This window comes from Trichomycterus rosablanca, chromosome 23 (assembly GCF_030014385.1).
Source record: "Trichomycterus rosablanca isolate fTriRos1 chromosome 23, fTriRos1.hap1, whole genome shotgun sequence".
Taxonomy (NCBI): domain Eukaryota; kingdom Metazoa; phylum Chordata; class Actinopteri; order Siluriformes; family Trichomycteridae; genus Trichomycterus; species Trichomycterus rosablanca.
This window is the reverse complement of record NC_086010.1, coordinates 1,224,978-1,241,859: the sequence shown is the minus strand read 5'-3', so window position 1 is coordinate 1,241,859 and position 16,882 is coordinate 1,224,978. Positions and strand designations below refer to the sequence as shown.

At 40.1% G+C, this 16,882-nt stretch overlaps 1 protein-coding gene across 1 annotated transcript in view; it reads left to right on the top strand.

Annotated features, from left to right (window-relative positions):
- LOC134300737 (uncharacterized) overlaps nucleotides 1–14,475 on the top strand; it is a 35,741-nt gene extending 21,266 nt beyond the window's left edge. The window contains exons 5-15 of the mRNA XM_062985159.1: nucleotides 3,329–3,644; nucleotides 3,811–4,083; nucleotides 4,877–5,239; nucleotides 5,407–5,665; nucleotides 9,717–10,054; nucleotides 10,218–10,472; nucleotides 10,563–10,656; nucleotides 12,728–12,782; nucleotides 13,721–13,860; nucleotides 14,189–14,242; nucleotides 14,415–14,475. Coding sequence (XP_062841229.1) covers nucleotides 3,329–3,644; nucleotides 3,811–4,083; nucleotides 4,877–5,239; nucleotides 5,407–5,665; nucleotides 9,717–10,054; nucleotides 10,218–10,472; nucleotides 10,563–10,656; nucleotides 12,728–12,782; nucleotides 13,721–13,860; nucleotides 14,189–14,242; nucleotides 14,415–14,475 — 2,208 coding nt within the window. The remainder of the gene's footprint in view (nucleotides 1–3,328; nucleotides 3,645–3,810; nucleotides 4,084–4,876; nucleotides 5,240–5,406; nucleotides 5,666–9,716; nucleotides 10,055–10,217; nucleotides 10,473–10,562; nucleotides 10,657–12,727; nucleotides 12,783–13,720; nucleotides 13,861–14,188; nucleotides 14,243–14,414) is intronic.
- Nucleotides 14,476–16,882: the final 2,407 nt, after the last annotated feature.

The window sequence follows — 16,882 nt, the reverse complement described above, 5'->3', positions numbered from 1 at the left end:
TGGGGATGAGTGAGTAGTAGGTCTCCTCGCTAATGATGCTCACATCAGCGCCAGTGTCGATTTTAAATTCTACCGGTGTGGAGCCCACCAGCAGCTTGACGGCCCATTGTTCTGATGAACCCTCTGCCTTACTCACAGCCCCAAGAAAATATGACTGCGCTTCTAGTTCAGTCACCTCTCTCACAGCTTTCCTGTTCCGACACACTCTACCCCAATGTCCGATTTTACTGCATGCATTGCATTTTCTCGCTGGGCAGTTTTCATTTTTACTTTCATCATCTTTCTTTTGCCACATTTCCCACACTGTCCATCATTTCCACTTTTTGGCTTACCTTGGTGCTTGGTGTATTTGCTGCCCTTGTGCGTGACCTCGTGTATCGCTCCTGTTGCTTCTCCCTGCATGCTGACTTGTGAAGTAACCTCCTCCGACTGCCTGACTGTCTCGATGGTCAGTGCTAGTGTCAGGTCCTTCATTAGCTGCAGTCTCCGTGAGACATCTTTATCGAGTATTCCCACCACAATTCGGTCGCGAATATTCTCGTCTCTGCTAGCGCCAAAGGCGCAATGTTCAGACAGTTCATACAGCGCTCTTATAAAAGTTTCGGCTTTCTCACCGGGTCTTTGCACTCGCTGATGGAAACACGCGCGTTCGTGTATTACGTTCCTCCTGAGCACAGAGTACTCATCGAATTTTGCAAGCACTCTGTCAAAGTCATTTCTGTGTCCCTCTTCGTCAAATGCGAACGAACGGTAGACATTTTCAGACTCGCTTCCCATAGCGTATATCAGGCTACTCACTTGCACGGCGCCATCCTCCTTGTCCAGATTGGTAGCGGTTCTGAATCTCACGAAACGCTGCTTCCAATCCGGCCACTCACTCGGCTTGTCGAAAGAAAAGTTTGTCGGAGGGTTGAATTTCGCCATTGCTTGTTCACTATGACACCATGTAGAGGAATGGATCGGAGGCTTTACTTCGCTCAGGATAACTTTATTAATGAACTTCAGCCATGCAACAGCATACACACACAATCTCGGTAACGGAGTTGTGTTTTCTCCCCTCCCAGCCCTCGGCTCTCTACTGCCGTAAATAACATAGTACAAGCGCAAACACATTTTTACTACCGTAAATGACAATTCCTCCACAGCTGACTAAGTTACTCAGGATGTAGGTTTAGGTTAATGCACGAATTCCTTTCTGTGTATAAAAGTCAAAGCTACAAACTACATATAGCATGATTCTATAATCAATATCAGCACATGGACTCGGGAATACTATCACAAACCACTTTTAATAAACACAGCATCTAGTGAAAGTCATACATCAACACTTCACATCCTAAAGTGTGTAATACATGTTTCTAAGCTAAAATAAAATCTTATGAAGCACATTTGAGTCATTTCATTCATTACAGGCTCAACACGTGTTTACACACATTTACTGTTATCATTCCAACAACATGCAGCCTTCAGAAAGTCATCAGTTCTGAGTGTTGTTACACAGTACGGACGCAGGGGGGCGCTCTCATGTAAAAGTGCATTAAAACGAGTGTGTCTGTCAGAATTTGTTCCTATTCAGTCAAACCAGCATTTGTGAGGTCGGGCTGGCAGTGATGTTAGATGAGAAGACCTGGCTTGTAATCAAATGTGTTTAATGGGTTTGAGTTCAGGCTTTTTGAGTTCAGTTTTGACCTCACCAAATGTACCAGTCCATGGCTTTATGGTCGTCTTTTTGTGCCTTTCCGAAAATAATGCACCAAAGTTAAAGGCAGCTAAACAACCAGTGTGGCTAAAACAACTGGTTTCAGTAATTAGGAGGGGTGTCCACATGTTACTTTCCGACTCTGCAGAATTCTTTTCATTTACTGATCAGATGAAGGAATCTAGAAGAATGTGTGTTGTAGCCTAGTGGTTAAGGTACTGGACTAGTAATCAAAAGGTCGCTGGTTCAAGCCCTATTACCACCAGGTTTCCACTGTTGGGCCCTTGAGCAAGGCCCTTAACCCTCAATTGCTTAGACAGTATACAGTCACAGTACTGTAAGTCACTTTGGAAAAAGTTTCTGCTAAATGCTGAAAATGTAAATGTGTGTATTCAGTGTAATGTCGAGTTTCCTGACAACAGCTTCACAAGTTATATGTGTAAGAAACTGGTCGTCTATAAACTTCTCCTTTTACTGTTGCTTTTCTCAGCTGAGTGTAAATACATACAGAAAGCCAATCACATTTAGCACCACATCTAGCACCACATTTAGCACTTCCTAAAGAAGAGATGAAGATGCTGCAACTGATCGTCGCTCTGCTCGCTCTGTCTGGTATAAATAATTATTTATATTTATTATAATAGTTTTTAGTTCTGATTCTTTTTTTGGTTGATGTTGCAGTTTGACTCTCAGTTGTTGGATTTTATGTGCAGACGTTACAACTAAATCATTTCTGTTTGTTATTAGTTTGTGTGTCTGCAAAGACTTAATGGTGATTATGGTTTCAGTAAGGAAACGAGGAAGGAGAAGAAAAGAAAAATACTGTATATAGATATAAATATACAACATGATCAAAAGTGTTTGGACACCCCTAGTAATTATTGAGCTCATGTGTTTTAATCTTCCAACATTGTGGGATGAGGCCACTTCTATACTCATGTCCAACGATCTTATGGTCAGGAGTCCAGAAAATACAGTAAAAGAACTGTTCTACATAAAGTCAACTTTAAAACTGAATTATGATTTTAGAAATATTACTGATTCATTCAAAGTGAATGATTGTTGTGTGTGTGTGTGTGTGTGTGTGTTGTGTGTGAGTGTGGGTGTGTGTGTGTGTGGTGTGGTGTGTGTGTGTGTGTGTGTGGTGTGTGTGTGGTGTGTGTGTGGTGTGTGTGTGGTGTGTGTGTGTGTGTGGTGTGTGTGTGGTGTGTGTGGTGTGTGTGTGTTCTGTCTGAGAAGTAAATAGAAAAACTAAGCTACTGTACATAAGACATAAGTTTAAGACCAGGCACCTCTACAACCCCGACCTCTAATTTCATCTCATTTATTCATTTAAACCCCTGACTTTGGAGACGTGGTTAGCTGAGATGTTCACGTACATTTTCTGGACGGTGAAGTGTTTATTAGACTGATAGATTTTACAGATTATTCTGAGCTGGATGAAGATCAGACCACGTGTTCTGAGTTTAACACTGATGAAGATGAAGTGTGTTCATGTACAGAAATAAACCTGCATTAATAAAGTAAAACACAACTGAGTTTATGGATTTTAGCTTCATTATATTTTCATCTGTGTGTTTTACAGGAGTTCCTACAGACAGCAGTAACTGGGCGGTGTTTTATCCTGAGAGAAATATCTGTGCTGTGAGAGGGTTCAGTGCCACCCTTCCCTGTAATTATTCCTACCCACAGAGCGGGTATAAGGTGGTACAAATGCTCTGGTGCTTAATGAACTCTCAATTTTGTGAGAACTCACTGATTGTTTATAACAGCTCATCAAAAATCACTTCAGACTTTGTGTACGGTGGAGATGACAAATCAAACTGTACTCTGTTCATCCAGAATGTAAAATTTAATTATTCTGGAGAGTACAGATTCAGATTTATAACTAATGTTACTGAAGGTAAATGGTCAGGATATCCTGGAGTAAATCTTACAGTCTCAGGTACATTTAATAATTATTTGTATATAATTTACTCTCCTCATTTATTTTCATTCTCTTTCTATCAGACTTTACGTGACGTGGTTGTGAGTTTTAGACCAGACTGTCCTATAATTAATAATCTGCTCTTAGTCCTGATTCACTGGTGTGACTCTTTGTTCTCTGTAAGATTTAAAGGTGGAACTAATCAGGCTCAGTGGAAACGGGACCCTTAAACCAGGGGACTCCTTAAATCTGACATGTCACGTGAACTGCACACACAGTTCCTCACAGTTTGTTTGGTCCAAGAACAACCAGAACCTGAACAGATCAGGACCCGTTCTTCACTTTCCCGCTCTAACCATGGAGGATTCTGGGAATTATACCTGCACATGGAAGACCAACGGGAGCTCGGGATCTGATATGATCAGCATTTATGTTGAGGGTTGGTCCATCAGCTCAGGTAAATTTTATTCATGAAAATAATTAGACAAAAATGTGTTGATTTAAAATGTTAATGTTTGTTTCTTCATAGAAAATCTCCAGTGGTTAACCTGGATTATTTTGGGAGTCAGTGGAGGGATTCTGATCAAATTATTTATATATTATGAGTTTTAATCTTCCAACATTGTGGGTTGAGGCCACTTCTATACTCATGTCCAACAATCTCATGGTCAGGAATCCAGAAAACACTGTAAAAGAACTGTTCTATTTAAAGTAAACTTTAAAAATAAATTATGATTTTAGAAATATTACTGATTCATTCAAAGCGAATGATTGTTGTGTGTGTGGTGTGCGGTGTGTGTGTGTGGTGTGTGTGTGTGTGTGGTGTGTGTGTGTGTGTGGTGTGTGTGTGTGTGTGTGTGGTGTGTGTGTGTGTGTGTGTGTGTGTGTGTGTTCTGTCTGAGAAGTAAATAGAAAAACTACGCTACTGTACATAAGACATAAGTTTAAGACCAGGCACCTCTACAACCCCGATCTCTAATTTCATCTCATTTATTTATTTAAACCCCTGACTTTGGAGACGTGGTTAGCTGAGATGTTCACGTACATTTTCTGTACTGTGAAGTGTTTATTAGACTGATAGATTTTACAGATTATTCTGAGCTGGATGAAGATCAGACCATGTGTTCTGAGTTTAACACTGATGAAGATGAAGTGTGTTCATGTACAGAAATAAACCTGCATTAATAAAGTAAAACACAACTGAGTTTATAGATTTTAGCTTCATTATATTTGATCTGTGTATTTTACAGGAGTTCTAACAGACAGCAGTAACTGGGCGGTGTTTTATCCTGAGAGAAATATCTGTGCTGTGAGAGGGTTCAGTGCCACCCTTCCCTGTAATTATTCCTACCCACAGAGCGGGTATAAGGTGGTACAAATGCTCTGGTGCTTAATGAACTCAAATAAAAACTGTGAGAACTCACTGATGGTTTATAACAGCTCATCAAAAATCACTTCAGACTTTGTGTACGGTGGAGACGACAAATCAAACTGTACTCTGTTCATCCAGAATGTAAAATTTAATTATTCTGGAGAGTACAGATTCAGATTTATAACTAATGATGATAAAGGTAAATGGTCAGAAGATCCTGGAGTAAATCTTACAGTCTCAGGTACATTTAATAATTATTTGTATATAATTTACTCTCCTCTTTTTTTTTTCATTATTTTTCTATCAGACTTTAGGTGACGTGGTTGTGAGTTTTAGACCAGACTGTCCTATAATTAATAATCTGCTCTTAGTCCTGATTCACTGGTGTGACTCTTTGTTCTCTGTAAGATTTAAAGGTGGAACTAATCAGGCTCAGTGGAAACGGGACCCTTAAACCAGGGGACTCCTTAAATCTGACATGTCACGTGAACTGCACACACAGTTCCTCACAGATTGTTTGGTCTAAGAACAACCAGAACCTGAACAGATCAGGACCCGTTCTTCACTTTCCCAGTCTAACCATGGGGGATTCTGGGAATTTTACCTGCACGTGGAGCAGCAGCGTGAGCCTGGTATCTGATACGATCAGCATTTATGTTGAGGGTGGGTCCATCAGCTCAGGTAAATTTTATTCATAAAAATAATTAGACAACAATTGTGTTGATTTAAAATGTTAATGTTTGTTTCTTTATAGGAACATCTCTCCAGTGGTTAACCTGGATTATTTTGGGAGTCAGTGGAGGGATTCTGATTGTTGTAGTCGTGGTAGCTGTACATTACAATCGGAGGTGAGAATCAGAACATTTTTACACGATCCCAGTCTGTCGTGATCATTAAAGTTACTGCCATGCATGGGGGGTGTAGGAGTGGGAATTGGGATGAACAGACAACCGAGTAAAAGCATCTCCAAAACAGCAAGTGCGTGGTAAGTACCCACTGACAGTGGTCTGAGGAGGGACAAGCCATGAACCGCCGACAGGTTGTTGGACAGCCAAAACTCACTGATGACAGAAGACATGAAGTCTGTGGCATCCGGTACAAACCAACCCGAGAATGTCTCAAACCTCTCTGTGTGGAGCTGCCAGTGCCCATGCCAACTAACGTTCACCATCAGAAGCACCTACGATGGACACAGAGGCATCAGAACACAAAACAAAAAAAGAAGGTCAACTGTTCGTAAAGATCACATGGATGGCCGGGCACATACAGAAGGGATCGTTTCCCCGAGGACAAGATGGAACCAGGATGCAACGTACATAAATTAAAGGATCTGCTGGTACCAGATACTACAGGACTTCTCTAGATTTCCAGTGGAGTCCAGGTCTTAGTGGGTCAGAGCTATTGTGACAGCATATCAGCCGAGTGCTCCTCTAGGTTCTAACAATAATATTACTATTAGAGAACTGTGGTAAAAACTAAATAATGTAGGTTATACAAATATTGGGCTGAAAGTTGATAGTGAAGCAAGGGGCCCAAATTATAAACCTTTAATGCACCCAAGGGTTCTCAACTCTTGTTCTTAGGACCACCAGCTCCGCCCACCTTACACCTTTCCTACATCCAACACACTGATCTAAATCAGACAGGCTTTATAAACAGCTAGATCAGGTGCAGAATTAAGAACTTCTAGCTAATACTTACTGTACACAGGAATGAAAAGCAAAACTACGTTAACTCTATTTAATGGAGCTGTAGGGGGTCGTGTTGTAGATTCTAGAAGTTCCTCCTGTACTGAACTGCTCACCGTGTTCTTCTGCTTCCATCAGGAGGAGGAAAAAAGAAGAAAAGAGAGATGAAGAGGTGAACGAGGACGGAGTGATTTACGCATCTGTGTGTATCCAAAAAAAGAAAACAACAAACCAGGGGTAAAAACTTCAACTCTATATAATCTAATGATGTGTGTGTGTGTGTGTGTGTGTGTGTGTGTGTGTGTGTGTGTGTGATATGCAGTGATAAACTATATAATGAAAGATAATATGGTATTATTTGTGTTGGTGATTACAGGAACGTTCAGGATGATCAGCAGGATGATTCTGTGATCTACAGTGATGTTAAGCTCCACTGATCCACTATTCCAGCTCAGATACACACAGTGTGGAACTGTTCACTCATTCATCGTTCTGACACCTCAGAGTGTTTCACTGTGTAGAACAATTTATGTTCTAAAATCATTAATAAAATATAAAGTGGTGCAGTTGAGGTCAAACACGCACAAGGATGTATTGTATGTAGTAATGTAGTAATGAGAGGATTTACATTTCTGTGACTGTTTATATACAAAACTGTTGATTTTCTGTGACTGAATGATTGGAACTCCAACTTCTGGACACTGAATGTGTGAGAACTGGTGTTAAAATGATTAGTTCAGGCTTTAAAATAGAATAATTGAAATGACCAGACCTCAGATCTATAAAGGAAATGTGGACCTTACACAACAGTCCATCCAGTCCCAGAAAACCAGCACTGACCAACCAGACAATCATTAAAAACATAAACCTAAACAAACTGACTCACTCAGGATGTAGGAGAAACCCAAAGTACCCACAGACTCTGGAGAACATGCGAAACTCCTCACATACAGTGCCCAATGCCAGCAGTTAGTCTAAAATGAGATAATTACACAATATTCACCTTCACCTTAAAATGAAAAAAAGATCTTATTAGGACAGAAATGTTCCATGATATTGAACAGAAGGTCAGTCAGAATAAATGTGTGTTGTTTTGCAGTGATTCTGTCCTCTAGTGGGGCAAATGGACTCAATCTATGCTGGTGAAAACTCCCTTCAGTCATTGGTTTACGGGTTTCCTTTATTTTATCAGCCATTCGTTTTGTTTAATTCCTTTCTCTGGACAGATTTGATTTTATTGAAAAGCATTTTTTTTTATCATTGTTTACTTTTGCTAGAATGATGATGTTTTAATAGTAATTATGCTGAAGTAATTAATGATGTAAATGATCTCTGTGTATAAAAGTCAAGGCTACAATCTACATATAGCATGATTCTATAATCAATATCAGCACATGGACTCGGGAATACTATCACAAACCACTTTTAATAAACACAGCATCTAGTGAAAGTCATACATCAACACTTCACATCCTAAAGTGTGTAATACATGTTTCTAAGCTAAAATAAAATCTTATGAAGCACATTTGAATCATTTCATTCATTACAGGCTCAACACGTGTTTACACACATTTACTGTTATCATTCCAACAACATGCAGCCTTCAGAAAGTCATCAGTTCTGAGTGTTGTTACACAGTACGGACGCAGGGGGGCGCTCTCATGTAAAAGTGCATTAAAACGAGTATGTCTGTCAGAATTTGTGCCTCTTCAGTCAAACCAGCATTTGTGAGGTCGGGCTGGCAGTGATGTTAGATGAGAAGACCTGGCTTGTAATCAAATGTGTTTAATGGGTTTGAGTTCAGGCTTTTTGAGTTCAGTTTTGACCTCACCAAATGTACCAGTCCGTGGCTTTATGGTCGTCTTTTTGTGCCTTTTCCAAAATAATGCACCAAAGTTAAAGGCAGCTAAACAACCAGTGTGGCTAAAACAACTGGTTTCAGTAATTAGGAGGGGTGTCCACATGTTACTTCCCGACTCTGCAGAATTCTTTTCATTTACTGATCAGATGAAGGAATCTAGAAGAATGTGTGTTGTAGCCTAGTGGTTAAGGTACTGGACTAGTAATCAAAAGGTTGCTGGTTCAAGCCCTATTACCACCAGGTTTCCACTGTTGGGCCCTTGATCAAGGTCACAGTACTGTAAGTTGCTTTGGAAAAAAGTTTCTGCTAAATGCTGAAAATGTAAATGTGTGTATTCACTGTAATGTCGAGTTTCCTGACAACAGCTTCACAAGTTATATGTGTAAGTAACTGGTCGTCTATAAACTTCTCCTTTTACGGTTGCTTTTCTCAGCTGAGTGTAAAACATACAGAAAACAGATCACATTTAGCACTTCCTAAAGAAGAGATGAAGATGCTTCAGCTGATCGTCGCTTTGCTCGCTCTGTCTGGTATAAATAATTATTTATATTTATTATAATAGTTTTTAATTCTGATTCTTTTTTGGTTGATGTTGCAGTTTGACTCTCAGTTGTTGGATTTTATGTGCAGACGTTACAACTAAATCATTTCTGTTTGTTATTAGTTTGTGTGTCTGCAAAGACTTAATGGTGATTATGGTTTCAGTAAGGAAACGAGGAAGAAGAAGAAAAGAAAAATACTGTATATAGATATAAATATACAACATGGTCAAAAGTGTTTGGACACCCCTGGTAATTATTGAGCTCAGCTGATTTAGTCACAGCCATTGCAAGCAGGTGTATGAAATTATTTATATATTATAAGTTTTAATCTTTTAACACTGGGGTTGAGGCCACTTCTATACTAAAGTTCAACAATCTCCAGATCCAAAGTCCATAAAAGAACGGGTCTTTTTAAAATACAGTTTTGTAATTGAATTGTGATTTTAGAAGTATTACTGATTCATTTGAAGCTAATGATTAACCACGTGTTCTGAGTTTAACACTGATGAAGATGAAGTTTTTATCACAGAAATAAAACTGCATTAATTAAGTAAAACACCAGCAAGTTTATCGATCTTATATTCATATTTGATCTGTGTATTTTACAGGAGTTCCTACAGACAGCAGTAACTGGGCGGTGTTTTATCCTGAGAGAAATATCTGTGCTGTGAGAGGGTTCAGTGCCACCCTTCCCTGTTATTATTTCTACCCACAGAGCAAGAAAAAGGTGGTACAAAAGCTCTGGTGCTTAATGAACTCAAATAAAATATGTGAGAAACCACCGTATGTTTATAACAGCTCATCAAAAATCACTTCAGACTTTGTGTACGGTGGAGACGACAAATCAAACTGTACTCTGTTCATCCAGAATGTAAAATTTAATTATTCTGGATTGTACAAATTCAGATTTATAATTGATAAAGGTAAATATACAGGAGAACCTGGAGTAAATCTTACAGTCTCAGGTACATTTAATAATTATTTATATATAATTTACTCTCATTTATTTTCATTCTCTTTCTATCAGACTTTACATGACGTGGTTGTGAGTTTTAGACCAGACTGTCCTATAATTAATAATCTGCTCTTAGTCCTGATTCACTGGTGTGACTCTTTGTTCTCTGTAAGATTTAAAGGTGGAACTAATCAGGCTCAGTGGAAACGGGACCCTTAAACCAGGGGACTCCTTAAATCTGACATGTCACGTGAACTGCACACACAGTTCCTCACAGATTGTTTGGTCCAAGAACAACCAGAACCTGGACAGATCAGGACCCATTCTTCACTTTCACGCTCTAACCCATGAGGATTCTGGGAATTATACCTGCACGTGGAGCAGCAGCGTGGGCCTGGTATCTGATACGATCAGCATTTATGTCGAGGGTGGGTCCATCAGCTCAGATAAATTTTATTCATGAAAATAATTAGACAAAATTGTGTTGATTTAAAATGTTAATGTTTGTTTCTTTATAGGAACACCTCTCCAGTGGTTAACCTGGATTATTTTGGGGGTCACTGGAGGGATTCTGATTGTTGTAGTCGTGGTAGCTGTACATTACAATCGGAGGTGAGAATCAGAACATTTTTACACGATCCCAGTCTGTCGTGATCATTAAAGTTACTGCCATGCATGAGGGGTGTTGTGGGAATTGGGATGAACAGACAACCGAGTAAAAGCATCTCCAAAACAGCAAGTTGGTGGTGCGTATCCACTGACAGTGGTCCGAGGAGGGACAAGCCAAGACTCACTGATGACAGAAGACATGAAGTCTGTGGCGTCCGGTACAAACCAACCCAAGAATATCTAAAACCTCTCTGTGTGGAGCTGCCAGTGCCCATGCCAACTAACGTCCACCATCAGAAGCACCTACGATGGACATGCAGGCATCAGAACAAAAAAAGAAGTTCAATTTTTTGTCAAGATCACATGGATGGCCGGGCACATACAGTTGGCATCTTTTCCCAAAGGAAGAGATGGAACCATGATGCAATGTACATAAGTTGAAGGATCTGCTGGTACCAGATACTACAAGACTTCTTCAGATGTCTCGTGCAGTCCATGTTTTAGTGGGTCAGAGCTATTTTGACAGCATATCAGCCAAGTGCTCCTCTAGGTTCTAACAATAATATTACTATTAGAGAACTGTGGTAAAAAGTAAATAATGTAAGTTATACAAATATTGGGCTTAAAGTTGATAGTGAAGCAAGGGGCCCAAATTATAAACCTTTAATGCGCCCAAGGGTTCTCGACTCTGGTTCTTTTTTTTCTTCTTTTTTTAAAAATGCCTTTTCTCCCCTTTTTCTTCCCCCTTTAGCGTGTCCAATTTTTGCCCAATTGCATCATGCTTCTTCTCTGCCTCTGCCGATCTCTGCTCTGGCCGAGGAGATTGAAGCTAATCCACATCCCCTCCGAAACGTGAGCAGCAGCCGTATGCATCTTATCACTCACACATTAATGAGTGTTGTGCCACCTAGCGTTGCGTGCGGAGAGACAGACCCTAAGAGCACTCCTTCCTCATCTCTGTGTAGGCACCTCTAATCAGCCAGCAGAGGTCGTAACCGCACCATTCTGACAGAGAGAGACCCCATCCCCGTCCCGCCCATCTTGAACAACAGGCCAATCGTTGTTCATATAGCCGCCCAGCCTCGACTGGTAAGGCAGAGCTGGATTCGATACGATGTATTCGAGATCCAGCTCCGGTTGCAGCGTGTGTTTTTACTGCTGCGCCACCTGAGCGGCTTTCGACTCTGGTTCTTAGGACCACCAGCTCTGCCCACCTTGCTTTTCCTACCCCCAACACACCTGATGTAAATCAGACAGGCTTTATAAACAGCTGGATCAGATGCAGGGCAAAGGGTCCCCAGGACCAGAATTAAGAACTCCCAGAGAGTACTTACTGTACACATTAATAAAAAGCAAAACTACGGGTGTGTTCGAAAACCTAGCTCTCTCTCTACATTTTTACGTCATCCTACGTGCGCTCCTGAGAAGAAGGCTGTTCGAAATCCTAGATGCCTTAATAAGCTGTCTAGTTCGGCATCTTAAAATGTCAATTTGACTCAAGAACGAGGAAGCATCGGAAGCATCCTTAGTGATCAAGGCAATCCCAGCATTTAGTGCGGCAGCTCTTCTCTCACAGAAAAATAATAAAAACATGGCTGACGGTGCAGTGAAAAGAAAGAGTTATTTTCAAACGTAAATAAATTATAATTGATTTTTAACTTGTATAAACTTGTTTTTATTTGCAAGTTCGGCTTATCAGCGAATCTAACCGTTTTCGGTTCACGGAGGGAGACATGCTAGTGCGCTGTGCCAGTTGCTAGTTGGCATGCTAGTGCGCTGTGCCAACCCATCCCATTGCTTTGAAATACAAGATGCTAACTGCTAAATGCGAAACCCGATGGAATCGCTGTCTAGGTAGCATGTTCGAATAACCTGCCTTTTAAGTCATTGACTTATTAGAATTCTCTCTACTGAGGCAGCTGCCTATGTAGGCAGTAAGACAGCAGGAAGCTCACTAGGTTTTCAAAAACAACCCACGTTAACTCTATATAATGGAGCTGTAGGGGGTCGTGTTGTAGATTCTAGAAGTTCCTCCTGAACTGAACTGCTCACCGTGTTCTTCTGCTTCCATCAGGAGGAGGAAAAAAGCTTCAGAAGAAAAGAGTGGACCGAGTGAGGAGAAAACACAGGTACGAGGTCACATAAGACACCACAGTCAGTATCAGGTTCGTTCAGAGGGGCGCTGTGGGTGTCTGAGCCCCATTCAGACCCGAATTCTGAGGGAACATCAATTATTTGTGCTCTGTTACAATAATAAATGATAAATCACGATTTCAAAAATACCTTTTATGTCTTTGACTGAAACCTACTTTAATATTAGTTATTAAATTAAGTTTGGATGATTGAACTCTTACTTTGCTGGCACGGTGGTACTGGGTGCTGGAGAACCTTGTCTTGATCGTTAGCCCTTGTAAATTTCTATGGGGAGTTTGGTATGTTCTCAGGTCCGTTTTCAGGTTTTCATTGAGTACTGTGGTTAATATGCAGAAGGTAGATTGGCTTCAGTGAAAATGATGAAGTTGAACGTGAGTGTGTGTGTGTGTGTGTGTGTGTGTGTGTGTGTGTGTGTGTGTATGTGTGTGTGTGTGTGTGTGTGTGTGTGTGTGCTGCCCTCTGGTGGATCGACCCGATCTAACGTTTGTGAAAATGAATGAATAAAGAAATAGTGGGTCAGGGAAAACAACTGAGAAATACAGTACACTGTATGGCCAAAAGTATGTGGACACCTGACCATGAGCTTAGTTTAAAAAAAAAAAAAACATGAATATAAAGCTGCACCTCTCTGTGGATGCAATAACTTCAACAACAAGTATTAATAATGTTCAGAATAATATTATAATTCAAGCTGATGATGATTCCTAGTGATTAACTACAGCTGATGACTCCTCTGTGCCCATATAAACAAAGCTACCACCTACCTGCCCCCGGTACACGACTCTGCTCGGCCCTGTTCAGCGTTGTGCAGTTTGATGTTCCCTCACGCTCGACGTCCCGCACCAGAACATCATCACTGATCTGTGAGAGCAGTTTTACCTACTGCTGATTGTTTCTGGTCTTTTATTTACAGGGTGAAGGAAAGACACACGGGGCGCATCCAAAACGAGACCCTCAGCCTGACCAGCCTGACCAGCCTGATGAGGAGGTGATAAACCAGAATGAAGTGACGTACGCAAATGTGCGCATCAAAAACAAGAAAGCAAACAAGGGGTAAGAACTGATCCCATCAAGAGTCCCATATTACTCATCCTCAAACAGTTTAGAATGAATTCCATCAATTTAAATCATTAAACAGTGCAGAACACACCAGCAAATCAGAAAACCAATAATCAGATCACAGGTCCTGGATCATACCAGGACAGAACTTACATCCCAGCATTACCAGTATTAACCAGGAGATAAATGATCTATCAGAAATCAGACTCACCTGCTGTTAAAAACATCCAGGCGTGACGGTTCCTCTGTTAGTCCTTGTGTGGTATGTTCTAGAAGTTCTTCCTGTACTGAACTGCTCACCGTGTTCTTCTGCTTCCATCAGGAGGAAGGAAAAAGAAGAAAAGAGAGATGAAGAGGTGAACGAGGACGGAGTGATGTACGCATCTGTGTGTATCCAAAAAAAGAAAACAACAAACCAGGGGTAAAAACTACAACTCTATATAATCTAATGATGTGTGTGTGTGTGTGTGTGTGTGTGTGTGTGAGATATGCAGTGATAAACTATATAATGAAAGATAATATGGTATTATTTGTGTTGGTGATTACAGGAACGTTCAGGATGATCAGCAGGATGATTCTGTGATCTACAGTGATGTTAAGCTCCACTGATCCACTATTCCAGCTCAGATACACAGTGTGGAACTGTTCACTCATTCATCGTTCTGACACCTCAGAGTGTTTCACTGTGTGGAACAATTTATTTTCTTAAATCGGTAATAAAATATAAAGTGGTTCAGCTTGATGTGAAACACGCACAAGGATGTATTGTATGTAGTAATGTAGTAATGAGAGGATTTACATTTCTGTTTATATACAAAACTGTTGATTTTCTGTGACTGAATGATTGGAACTCCAACTTCTGGGTTCTTTCATTAAAAGTCCACATGTAGAAGAATGTAGGTGACCATGCGCTCACGCACAGGGGCATAATCCATAAACCCGCCAGCTAAACACAAGACCACACAGAAGAGAAGTAATGGATAACGTATAATGAAGGATAATGGTATAATGAAGTGAGTTACCAATACCAGCTACTCAATCCACCACTGAGTGACACCCCAAGCTCCCAAAAAAGGACAAAAGCAGGAAACTCACTAAAACTGGCGACAGTTTTTGAGAACTGAGTTGTCGTCGATGACCGGAGCCTCTTTCCCTGCTTTTCCCTGTTCTGTCAGAGCTGCGGACGTCTTTAATTTGGTTCTGTGTTTCTGTTATTTTGGCCGCCTCGTTTTTGTTAGCATTTTTATACCTGCGATGTTGTTTTACCTTGATTTAACATTTGCACTCATGTTCAATTTCTGTTCTTGCAGGCTTGTGGATAAGCCTAGGGTAAGGCGACGAACTACAAACTGTGTCCCAACTATTGTAGGCTTGTATTTACAAATGTGATTGTGTATTTACAACAAATAAAGTTATTAACAATTATTATAATAAATGATTTTACAATTTACACAATTATCACCTTTAGTTCGTATTAGCGTTTGACATCCTGCACAACTGAGGGTTATAGATTTATTATAAATCTATTATGAACACATTATTCAATTTATGTATTTAATCTGAAAGATAAACTGTATGGCCTAAAGTATGTGGACACCTGATGTCGAGCTTCTCAAACATCACTTTCCAAAGTAATGAGCGCTATAAGAGACGTTTCTCTTCTAAAACTTTTTTAAAGCTTTCCACAAGACTTTAGAGATTTTTCTGCCTCAGGCAGTGGACTGACTTGCATTCGACATTCCAATTCATCTCAAAGGTGGTCAGTGAGACCAGAACTCTGGAGTTCCTCCAGATCAAACTCATCACACCATGTCTTCTTTATGGACCTGACACTAGTGATGTGCGATACTGCAAAATATGTATTGATCCGATACCAAGTAAATACAGTTGTCAGTATCGTCGATACCAATACTTAAGGTAAATGCATCATCAAACTGCTAAATCTGAATGAATTTTCATGAACTTTATGTGTATTATTGTAATATATACATGTTTTGTAAGTAGCTGCTCTCAGTAGAGTTGTAGATAAATTCAGTTTAAAGCTCAGATTTCTTGTTTCTGGTGCTTTACTTTCTCACAACGTTACTACACCACAAATCAGGAGCTATCTCATACCACATAGTTGTGTTTGCTGGGTGGATAAATTGATAGATTTTTAATAGTGACCGAATATATAAAAATCGATGTTATTCTGTTTACATTTATAAGCACAAAGTCAAAAGAAAAGAGTTCTCATTCACCAAAACACAAACACAGCGAATAAGAGCTACACTGCGCATGCTCCGATTCATTTGCGCAAAGTGCGTAAGGTTCGTCCACACTTTTCGTACGTATTATTTACACTATTATTTCCATAAAACTGTATCTGCAAAGCAAAGTATTCAAAAACTTACAATCTTCCAATGCCTACCAATGTACTGATGTGTGTTAGGATTATAACAGCGTGACAGTACCACAGTAAACCCAGTAGAGCAGGAGAGAGGAGCAGGGTGTGGATGTGAGATGTGAGAGGAGAGAGTCTGTACACACATGATCTTTACTTTCTGATCAAACGGGAGAAACGAGCTGAATGTAGAAAAAGTAAAACTAAAGTATCGACCCCATCACACTAGTATCGATCCAAAACCAGTACCGACGTTGGTATTGATAATATTGATATTCTGATATTTGATCCGCCCACCATTACCTGTCTGCTGGAACTGGGAGGAATTCTGAGGTGTGTCTCTGTTTGACATGAAGATCATGTTTCATATTCAGTATTTATATTTTAGTTTTTTTTTTTTATTTCCCCACCCTGTAGAACGTTTTATCTGTTGATCAGATTCAGGAATCTAGAAGAACGTGTGTATTTACTGTAATGTTGTGTTTGTATCAGATTCTTCACACCAGCTTCACAAGTTTATTGTAACTGTTCTCTAATGACAGTTTAAAGACTTTCGCTTCCTTCAAAAAGGGTTTCAAATCTGCATAAATAAATATAGAAAACTGATCTTACTGAGCACTTCCTGAAGAAGAG